The sequence below is a fragment of the Schistocerca nitens genome, chromosome 1 (genome assembly GCF_023898315.1).
Source record: "Schistocerca nitens isolate TAMUIC-IGC-003100 chromosome 1, iqSchNite1.1, whole genome shotgun sequence".
Lineage (NCBI taxonomy): Eukaryota > Metazoa > Arthropoda > Insecta > Orthoptera > Acrididae > Schistocerca > Schistocerca nitens.
This window is the reverse complement of record NC_064614.1, coordinates 476319558-476331170: the sequence shown is the minus strand read 5'-3', so window position 1 is coordinate 476331170 and position 11613 is coordinate 476319558. Positions and strand designations below refer to the sequence as shown.

General features: G+C 39.2%; 1 protein-coding gene across 1 annotated transcript; it reads left to right on the top strand.

Moving 5' to 3' along the window:
• The first annotated feature begins 6912 nt into the window (after positions 1-6912).
• LOC126252049 (thioredoxin-T-like) lies at positions 6913-9467 on the top strand. The gene is made up of 4 exons (XM_049952849.1): positions 6913-7048; positions 7710-7814; positions 8088-8213; positions 8490-9467. Exons 1-4 carry the CDS (start codon positions 7025-7027, stop codon positions 8550-8552), a joined length of 318 nt encoding a protein of 105 aa, XP_049808806.1. The 5' UTR covers positions 6913-7024; the 3' UTR covers positions 8553-9467.
• The last annotated feature ends 2146 nt before the right edge of the window (positions 9468-11613 follow it).

Below are 11613 nucleotides of genomic sequence, written 5' to 3'. Positions count from 1 at the left end.
TTGTTTCTTGAAGACATGCTTACTCGTCCAAAACTCACTTGTTACTGACTGCTCCTGACACCTAGTGGTCATTCTGAGAACTACAAGTCGGCTGCCTGCTTGTTCTGTGAAGTGTATCAAATACAATGCAATCGGCGTTTTTACAAAAAAAAAAAAAAAAAAAAAAGGCACACATTGTGTAGGAGTATCATTTCAACAGATGTATCATATATGATACAAGGGGTCGCTAGGGGTTAAGCACTTCTGCCACAGCCATGATACATGCAACCAGATCTTCCGCCAACTTAGATTCTTCATGTGGCCCCACAAGAATAAGTCCAAATGGGTTATATACAGGGATCGTGATGGCGCACCATGTAGTTCATCTCGACCAATCCACCTATCCCTGATGGTTTTGGACACCAACTGTTAAATGTACTGCCATTCCATCATGCTGGAGTCATAATTCGTGCTGAATGTCCAGTGACACATTTTCCAAAAACTCCGCCAGCACTTGTTGCAGTTATTTCAAATGCCTGGCACCTGTTAGTTGGGGAAGTAGGATGTACGGCCCAATCACATGATCATCCCAGATACCTCCCAGACGTTGATGCCGGATGTGTGCTGAAATCTTCGTACAGACGTTGCTTTGGGTTATCTTGGCCCCAAATGTGGCTATTTCAAGCTTTCAGAACGCCTTCCCTGTTCAAATGCGCCTTAGAAACTGAGGAAAATCAACACAACAGTGTAAAACCCAAGTACAGAAATTTACACGTGGTACCAGATCCACCGGGAACATGGCGTGCTCCTTGTGAGGGTGATATGGGTGGAGTTGCTGTTCATGCCGAAATTGTCAAATAGATGAGTAAGTTGCATGCAAGTCACGTGCTGTGTCTCGAATACTCGTCGACGTGTTCTCTTCAACTTGACGAAGCACTTCCTCTTCCAATAAGAAAGTGCGCCGCCTTCTTGGAGCTCCACAGTTTGCTCTATCGCTTGTGAAATTTCCACTTTCGCTTAGCCATTGTTCTACTCCGGCAAACATGGGATGAAATGGAGTCACGCGATTTGGAAAGCACTCGTGGCACAGGCGTTGAGCCTCTCTCATAACGCCGAGCATCAAATGGTTCAAATGCCTCTGAGCACTATGGGGCTTAACATCTGTGGTCACCAGTCCCCTACAACTTAGAACTACTTAAACCTAACTAACCTAAGGACATCACATACATCCATGCCCGAGGCAGGATTCGAACCTGCGACCGTAGCGGTCACGCGGTTCCAGACTGAAGCGCCTAGAACCGCACGGCCACACCGGCCGGCTCGAATGAAGGGTAGAGCCACAGGTCGTAACACATCTGAAATGTAACGTCCACTGTTCAAAGTGCCGTCAGTGCGAACAAGAGGTGACCGAGACCTGTAGCCAATTGCACCCCATACCATCATGCTGGGTGATATGCCAGTATGGCGATGACGAATACACGCTTCCAATGTGCGTTCACTGCGATGTCGCCAAACGCGGATGCAACCATCATGATTCTGTAAATAGAACCTGGATTCATCCGAAAAAATGACGTTTTGCCATTCGTGCACCCAGGTTCGTCGTTGAGTACACCATCGCAGGCGCTCCTGTCTCTGATGCAGCGTCAAGGGTAACCACAGCCATGGTCTTCGAGCTGATAGTCCATGCTGCTGCAAACGTCGTCTAACTGTTCGTGCAGATAGTTGTTGTGTTGCATATGTCTCAGTCTGTTGACTCAGGGATCGAGACGTGGCTGCACGATCCGCTACAGCCATGTGGATAAGATGCCTGTCATCTCGACTGCTAGTGATACGAGGCCGTTGGGATCCAGCACGGCGTTCCGTATTACCCTCCTGAACCCACCGATTCCATATTCTGCTAACAGTCATTGGATCTCGGCCAACGCGAGCAGCAATGTCGCGATACGATAAACCGCAATCGCGATAAGCTACAATCCGACCTTTATCAAAGTCGGAAACGTGATGGTACGCATTTCTCCTCCTTACACGAGGCATCACAACAACGTTTCACTAGGCAACTCCGGTCAACTGCTGTTTGTGTATGAGAAATCGGTTGGAAACTTTCCTCATATCAGCACGTTGTAGGTGTAGCCACCGGCGCCAACCTTGTGTGAATGCTCTGAAAAGCTAATCATTTGCATATCACAGCATCTTCTTCCTGTTGGTTAAATTTCGCGTCTGTAGCACGTCATCTTCGTGGTGTAGCAATTTTAATGGCCAGTAGTGCATAAAAAGGATACACTAACAGGAAATGGAGCTGCTGTAGACGAGACATTTAAATCCACCGAGACACAAATTGAAAATGCAAGCGAGACTGTTGGAGGAAGAGTCAGTACCAGAGGTACACATAAAATTGTAATTGGATCCTTCTGTCGACAACCAGACGTACCTCCTGATGTAACAAAAACTTAGAAAAAATCTCAGTTCGCTTGCACTTAGGTTCAACAAACAGACTGCAATCATCGGTACAGACTTTAACCACCCAACAATCAACTGGAAAAATTACAGATTTTTTAGTGGTGGGCGTGACAAGAAACTCTGGGAAACATTACTAACTGCCTTCTCTGTAAACTATCTAGAACAGTTGGTTCGAAACCCCACTCATATATTAGATCTAATGACAACAAATAGAGATGACTCTTGGATGTCAACACAAACTGGTATCAGTGACCATGACACAGTTGTGGCAACAGTGATTAACGAAGTACAAAGGGCAACTAACACAAGTAAAAAGAGATACATGTTCAGTAAATTAGATGAAAATGCTGTAGTCTCATATCTCAATGAGGAACTTTAGCAAAGGACAAGAGTGTGTAGAGGAGCTTCGGTTCACGTTTTAAAGTATAGTTGAACAAGCAGTGGGTAGGTATGTACCCACTAGTGCAGTTCATAATGGCAGAGCCATTCCATGTTACACAGTCATTTAAAGAAACTTTTAAAGAAACACAGACTACTGCACAGTAGGTGTAAAACAAAGCATATGGCCTCTGATAAGGAGGTGCCGAATGAAAGTTGTTCAGCTGGCAACAGCGCAATGCGTAAGGCCTTCAATGACTGCGGTAGTAGAATTTTGTGAGATGATCCTCCACAAAACCTAAAGAAATTCTAGTCGTATCTATAGGCTGTTTGGGGCGTCAAAGTTAGTGTCCACTCACTCGTGGATGAGACAGGAACCGAAAGTCAGGGTAGCAAAGCAAAAATAGAGATGCTTAATTCCGTTTTCAAACGGATCTTGAGAAAGGAAGCCCCAGGAGAGAGGCTAAAATTTAACCCTCATACCACTGAAAAGTTAAATGAAGTTGCGGCTGAATTAGTCCTTCCTTTAGCTATAATCTATCGCAAATCCCTCGAAAAAAATACCGTGTCCAGTAGTTGGAAGAAAGCACAGGTAATGCCCGTTTACAAGACGGGTATAAGCGATCCACAAAACTTCCATCCAGTATCCTTGACACCGATTTGTTGTAGAATTTTAGAACATATTCTGAGCTCAAACGTGATATCTCGAGCAGAATGATCTACCAGTGCCAACCAGCTTGGATTTTGAAAACATCGATCACGTGAAACCTAATCGCACATGACATACTGAAAGCTTTGAATCAGTGAAGTCAGATATAAGCAGTATGTCTTGATTTCCGAAAAGTAGGTTCATTTTCAAATGTACGATCGTGTAGAGTATCAAACGAAACTGTAACTGGATTGAGGTTGTTTGGTAGGGAGGATACGGCAAGTCATCTTGGATGGAGAGTCGCGAACAGGTGTTTAAGTAACTTCGAATGTACCCCAGGGAAAGGTGTTTACGTTGTATATGAATGACCTTGCAGACAATATCAACAGTAACCTCATACCTTTCTCGGATGATGCAGTTATCTGTAATGAAGTACTGCCCGAAAAAAACTTCATAAATATTCAGTCAGATCTGAATAACATCTCAAAGTGGTGCAAAGATACATACTTGCTTTAAATGTTCAGATATGTAAAATTGTGCACTTCACAAAACGAAAAAAAAAACGTAGTATCCTATGACGATATCAGTGAGTCATAGAATCGGCCAACTCATAAAAATAACCACGTGCAACACTTCGTAGGGATATGAAATGCAATGATCATATGGGCTGAGTAGTAAGTAAAACAGTCGATAGACTTCGGTTTATTAGTAGAATACTGGGGAAATGTAATCAGTCTACAAAATGGATTGCATACATATCATTCGTGCGATCCATCCTAGAATATTGCTCAGGTGTGTGGGATCGTTACCAGAGAGGAGTAACGGAATATTGAACTTATACAGAAGAGGACAGCACGTATGGTCACAGGTTTGTTTGATCCGTGGGAGGGCGTCTGTAAGATGTCATTGGCAGACTGTTACTAAAAATATACCGACAAAGTCTACTAACAAAGTTTCAAGAACCGGCTTTAATGATCACTCTAGGAATATACTACAACCCCTACATATCGCTCCCGTATGGATCGTGAAGACAAGGTTAGATTAATTTCGGCACGCACGGAAATATTTAAACCAGCTTTCTTTCCGCGCCTCATACGTGAATGGAATGGAGAAAAAAATCTAATAACTGGTGTAATGGGACTTACCCTCTGTCATGCCCTTCATAGTGGTTTGCAGAGGATAGATGTAGACGCAGAATTAAAATTCAGAAAACACACGCCACATACAAATATACAAAGATTTTTATCTTCAGCTCTTGTGCATAGGCCTAGCGAAAAATTAAAGGGAAAGCAGATTCAGCACTTAATACAAGTAACAATAATCCTCGAGGCAGACAGCCATGTCTAAATTTGTGCTAAAGAACGTACTACTCAAGATTTTTCGGTTTTAGCGGGCAAGTAAATCAGTGGAGTCGCATTTGGGAGTATGGTGACTCACATCCCCGTCCGACCATTGATACTTACAAGGGAACCTCCCCATCGCACCCCCCTCACATTTAGTTATAAGTTGGCACAGTGGATAGGCCTTGAAAAACTGAACACACATCAATCGAGAAAACAAGAGGAAGTTGTGTGGGACTATGAAAAAATAAACAAAATATTCAAACTGAGTAGTCCATGTGCAAGATAAGCAACATCAAGGGAGTCGGCGCTCAGGGATGCCGTGGTCCGGTGGTTAGCGTGAGCAGCTGCGCAACCAGAGGTCCTCGGTTCAAGACTTATGAAAACTGCAATTTTTTATTTTCAGTCTGTGACAAACTCTTACGTTTTCATCGCTTTTGGGGAGTGATTACCACATTCACAAGAAAACCTAAATCGGGCAAGTTAGAAGAATCTTTTTACCCATTCGCCAAGTGTACAAGTTAGGTGGGTCGACAACATATTACTGTCATGTGACGCATATGCTATCACCAGTGTCGTATAGAATATATCAGGCGTGTTTTCCTGTGGAGGAATCGGTTGACTTATGACCTAGCGATCAAATGTTTCCGGTTCCCATTGGAGAGGCGCGTCCTTTCGTCTACTAATCGCACGGTTTTGCGGTGCGGTCGCAAAACACAGATACTAACCTTATTGCAATGAACAGAGACGTCAATCAACGAACGGACAGATCATAACTTTGCGAAAATAAAGAAATTAAAAATTTTCACACGAGGGAGGACTTGTACCAAGGACCTCTTGTTCCACAGCTGCTCACGCTAACCACGGGACCACGGTGCTGCTGAGCTGAAGTTATCCTTGCTGTTGTATATGTTTCGCGTGGAATACTCAGTTCGTATATTTTGCTTATTTTTTCATACTCCCACACAACTTCTTCCTGTTTTCTCGACTGATCTGTGTTCAGTTTTTCAAGGCCTATCCACTGTGCCAACTTATAACTAAATCTGAGGGGGGTGCGATGGGGAGGTTCCCTTGTTAGGCTTTCTGTGATTTCCCTAAACTGCTTATGGGCAATGATAGTTCCTTGTAAAAGGACAGGGCCGATTTCCTTCCTTACCCGTCCCAAATCCAAGCTTGCGGACCGTCGCTAACGATCTCAACATCGACGACTCCTTAGATCCTAATCTGTCGAGCTAGGTTTCCGGTTAGAACATTTCTGTACATTTTGTTTGATAAGTAACATTTACAGTTGACGTCTTTTGCAAAATTAAGATTTTTTTCTGTTCATACTATCCAGTTGCTTGTAAATCCATTCCCTGATTCAGCCAAAGAAAGCATTGCAGTTGTAGTGTAACCTGTCCACAGTAATGTAGACAGGATTTTCAGTGTTACTATGAATAATTCGCGGAGCGACTCTAGAAAGGGACGTCAGCCTAGCATACCAGCATTTTTAAATTAAATTACATGGTTTTCTGATACTGGCATAAAAGAAACAAATGGGAACCGGAAAACTCAGTCTCTGAAATACATATACAATTTTATGTAAATATTTGAAGTGCATTTCTTAGTTTTTTGATTATTATGAACATTATTGCAAAACATAGGATTTGCAGTCACATAGCCGCATGCTCTCACAGTCTGTTCACAAGACGTAAAATTCGGGTTGTCCTTTTTTTAGCACAAATATACACGCGAAGAAACTTCTGACAAAACGACGTGTGACCGACAATTAACCTGTATTTCTTTACAACGGAACCTACATTTTGTTCTCACATCACGAGACACTGTTACCCAATTTCTGTTTCGTCAGCCATGCAAATAATCGTTCGTCATTGACGTTTTGAGTCACAGAGAGCATGCTAAAGTACCAACATGTTCACATGAAACGTAAACGTTTGCTGCTTTTCTTTGCTTAGATTTCTTTTATTCAACTTCGAAACGGATAATAAAATGTAATATTTTTCATATCACATGTGATATCGCAAGAATATGTGATTTCTATAGTTTGAAAGAAAAAAAATTAAAGCTTTAAAGCAAAAGTTGCAAGATTTAGTATGTTAGTGTTGGCAACACTTCTTCAGTGAAGTTATATATCCGTAATTCTCTTCCAACCGGAGACAGTTCGTTCTCACTGGTTTAGATTGATACGTGTGGTATATTTTACAGTGTGATCGTCGGCAAGATGGTACACATCATTACAGGAGAGGTAAGTTTCCATGCATTTATTAGTTTAGCGTGGATTATCGCCGTCTTCAAAACCTCGCGTTTTCGGTAACGGAAATTCAGCAAAACTCACAGAGACGAAAGTTTGTTGTTACTTTCCTAAAATATTTTATAATTGATAATTAACTATCATGCAGAAATTTTCATTTACTGTTGGATTTCTACAAGTAGTGGACACAGAGCGACATTCTTACAGTGTGCGTAATAAAATTAAATTATAATTCCGTTTGCGTGTGATACTTGTTTTCGTGAATTATCACTTTGTCGTTACTAATAGAACACTTTAAAGACGCAAATGACTGCTGTAAATGTTGTTGGTTGTCAAAACTCGCTGTACACTAGACGATGAAAGTGAAAATTTCCAGATAGTTTACGGAGAATACACATGGCGGCTTTTACGTGATAAGCGGAAGTCTTATATAACTACTATATCGCAAAGAAATGCTTCAGCTGTAGCATTGTATACTAAAACTAAACCGCGTTGGTTTGCTATTCAGTTTGAAATATAGTTTCGTTTAGCTTCTGAAGAGAACTGCTTGGAAAAGAAATAAGTTCCTCCGCTCTCACCTCGTGGGCAGTTGAAAGTAGATCTAGCGTGATTACGTTTACGCGCGAATTTATCATTATGATTGCTCTGTTTGCAGGACGACTTGAAAGCGAGGTTGGCCGATGCCGGTTCCAATCTTGTTGTCATAGACTTCTTCGCTGATTGGTGTGGACCTTGCAAAGCAATTGCGCCAAAATTTGAGGTAAAATACTTTCATTTAACGCTTTGTGTAGCGTGAGAAATTTTCCTTTTTCATGATGTGAACTATTGTGAACTATTCCCGATTAGCATTATAATTTGATTCGTATCTTATGTGCTGTGCAGGTTTAAACTAGGTGTTAAAATTATTTTATCGGTTTTGAGAGACAAGAATTGAATATTTATTCTGATGTTTAGTAATATAGGAATCTCCAAATTCGCCCTTTCTTCTTATATAAAAAAAAGCCCTGACATTCAGTATTTCCGTTTACTACAGGAGCTCTCGCAGAAATACCCGGATGTTGTTTTCCTGAAAGTTAATGTTGATGATAATGAGAGCATTGCTGTCACATACGATGTGAAGGCAATGCCCACCTTCGTCTTTATTAAAGACGGCAAAACCGTAAGTATCCCTTTAAAGGGTATTGTTCTTAATAAGTTTCTTTGAGGGAGCAGAAGTAATGTAACCAACCAAATGGAATGTAAATTAGATCTAAGATTTTTTTTTTGTAGGTTAACACAATTACTGATATCTAGAATAAGATAAAGCAGATAGTAATAAAGTGTTAGAAGCAATTTGCTTTACATACACATCGTCATTCTGCTAAACTTGATTTGTGTGTGGATATTTTACGTGTTAACACCTGAAATTGATTTTTTTCCGCTTCTTTCTCTTTAGTTGGACTCGTTTGCTGGAGCAAATGTGGATAAGCTCACCCAGCTTCTGGTGCAACACAAATAAGCGTTAAAAAGGCTGAGCATCTTAGGGGTTTCACATCCTCGAGGTGCAGTCCTTTGGAGTCATGCCAGTTTCAGTTCAAATTAAATTACCAAATGTGGTGAAACATGCATTTTTTCACTGCACTATAAATGTATTGTTTTACAGTATTTATAATTTTTTAAGTTTGTGTAAACGACATATTTATGAATCTTCCAGTTTTAATTTTAAATTTGCATGGCTATTTCTAAATTTTGTTAATGCCCATTGAACTGTATTAGAAATATATTTTGCAAAGAATGAGTAAAAAGTGCTGCTTTAATGTGAATGTTAGTGTGCCTTTGGATCATGTTGTGCAATTTTTTTTGTTTTAATATGAACATATGTGAATCACTGATCTGAAATTTTCTGGTTAGTATTGACTGTTACTAGTGAAGGATGTTATCAAAATTACTAACTTGAGTGTTCTCATTTGTTAGTTCAGAACTAGTTATTGCAGACTTGCAAGTGCAAATTCTGCCAGTGGAGGAAGTTGCTAACGGTGATGCTTTGTTCTTAGCAGCACTATCAAGACAAGATAAAGTTGAGCTTGGAATTTTAGGTTTTATGGAAATTTTACTGTTTAAGTGCCTTTCAGATCTAAAGAAAATGTGTGAAAGCTTTGCTTAAAGTCTGCAGGCATGAATACTGAGATTCCCTCTTAAGTTGAGGAGATAGTATTCACTTATATGCAATATAAGAAATTTTTTAAACAAGATAATAAATTCAGAGTTCATAACATTGTCATGAAATGCATTCCTTTCATTCTGCTGTTGTAGACATATTTCATATGGCAGTCTGTGTAGGAAATGTGGTTGTTGCTTTGCTGTTTTGTAACATTTACAAATGTCTGACCTTCAAAACATATTGTCATTGTTGAAAATAAATTTTTCCAATTTATGCAGTGTTTCGTGTAGTTTCCTAAAGTTCCTATTAATATTTGAGAAAGGTGACTGAGATGTATATATTAAATGTTAATGAAAACTGTGGTACAGAATGACACCTAAGAATGCTGTAGAACTTGAAAGACCAGCTGTAGCATTCATATATTATGACATTTAATATGGAGATTTAAGTAGGAGATGTGATAGTGAGACAGGAAAGGTAGAAAAAATCTTAGAAACATCTAATTGCTGGTACAGTGGGTTTTTGGTTTACATAGGCTTTCAAATTCTTGAATTGTTCACTTACAGATTAGTAAAATACTTGTTTTCTCAAAACATATATAACAAATTCTTAGTGGCAGCTGTTAAAAAAAAAAGTCACAATATTAATGTGCAGAAGAAAAATTTATTAACTTTCAGAACTGGCAAGTGTCATGGAAGTGACGTGGATGTTGAGAGATGCAGTGTCAGGTGCTGGTTTGACAATCTCTAGGTATTTATAAATGTATTAAACTCTCTCTTCGGAAGATCCAGTTCAGGAAACGTGTGTGTGTGTGTGTGTGTGTGTGTGTGTGTGTGTGTGTGTGTGTGTGTGTGTTTTTAGCATGCGTATGTATATTCTTTAGTGCTCAGTTATCCTGTGATTTGGAGTAGGTCTTTATTAGTTCACGACAAGTTAGAACTGTCACAGTAAAATTCTCGTGGAGCTGTAAAACTGCACCTAGCTCATAAAGAGTCGCTTAGTTCCAAAATGTCCTTTATCCAATCGGCATAAACTTTGGTAATTGTTAAAAAAACGTATTTAACAATTTCTGTTGCATGTATAAACTTGAAATAGTTTCTGTGATCTATTTTTTATAAAAGCATCATAAAAATAAGTTATTTCAAAATTTTGTTACAAGTAAAAATATCTTGGATAAGGGACATTTTGGAACCAAAATATGGAAAAGACATTTTGAAAATAAAAACTTTGGATAAGTTTGAAAAAGAAAATAGGACAAAAATTATAAAATGATTCCTTAGTAAATGTATATAATTTTTGTAGAAATATCTGTAGGTACTTTTAAAACAGCTGAAGTAATTCCTGGTTAAGGAAGCAGATAGAACATACATTTACCAGAAAATTATTTAAAAAAATAGCATTACATTAAACGTACACGCATAACAGAGAACATCATTTTAAAAATGCCTGAAGGGTAGTCATTTACTTAATTAAATCTGGATTTCTTCTATTAACTGCTGTGAAGTAATTAAAAGCCATTTTCATCATTTGTGTGACCTTTGGCATTTTCATCATCAGATTGTTCTTCAGGTCTATTCTGTACTGGGTTGAATATATTTTTGTATACGGCCAGGTCTTCATTTTGAACCCAGTGTTCCCCAAATTGAAGAGTCAGAAACTTGTTGACACCTTTCACTGTTACTTCAGGTAATTCAGTTTTGAACCTTAAATCCAGGTTTGAGTACTTTTTTCACCTTTCCGAGATTGTTTTGGTAATTTTCGTGTACCTTCATCCAGTCAAAAAAATATTACAGCTGTAATACTGAAGAGTTCCACATTCCTTAAAGAGTTCAATGTATTTCTCAGGCTTAATAATTGTTGTAATTTTGAATTTCCTTCTCAATTCTGCCAAATACACGATCAGGCGGCATATACCAATGACCTGGTACAGGGAATACTAAAACAATATCTTTAATATTTGGCAGTGCCTCATTTACCAACCAGTATTGAATCATATTCATCATTTAATTGTTCTGATTTTGTCCTCCACATCCATCCACAAAAAGCCTTACAGTGGTCACTCCTTCCAAGCAAGTATTTTTTAGCCTATGAAAAATTGCTGATGCAATTTCATTCGAACCTTTTTTGAAGTCTCGATTCAGTCCAGTGATATATAAAAACAAGGTCCTTTGTCTGCTTATCTTTAGATGTACCTCGGCGGAAAGTTAAGTAAATAGAACTGTCAACTATAGTAAGCTGCCAGGTCAGGGATTTTGGGTAAAATCAAATTCTATTGGCAGTCAAAGGATAGGGTGATTTCAGTTTCAGTAAATTAAAGAATGCTTCTGCCCTCTTTTTGTGGAGATTTAAATAAATTTCAACAGATTTGTCCCCACTATCTGATTTCAACTGAAACTGGTTGCATGTGGAGTGCTTGTCC

Coding starts and splice junctions, on each gene's coding strand:
- LOC126252049 (XM_049952849.1), top strand. CDS start 7,025: ATGGTACACATCATTACAGGAGAG. Junction 7,049..7,709: donor TACACATCATTACAGGAGAG/GTAAGTTTCCAT, acceptor CTCTGTTTGCAG/GACGACTTGAAAGCGAGGTT. Junction 8,214..8,489: donor TTATTAAAGACGGCAAAACC/GTAAGTATCCCT, acceptor CTTTCTCTTTAG/TTGGACTCGTTTGCTGGAGC.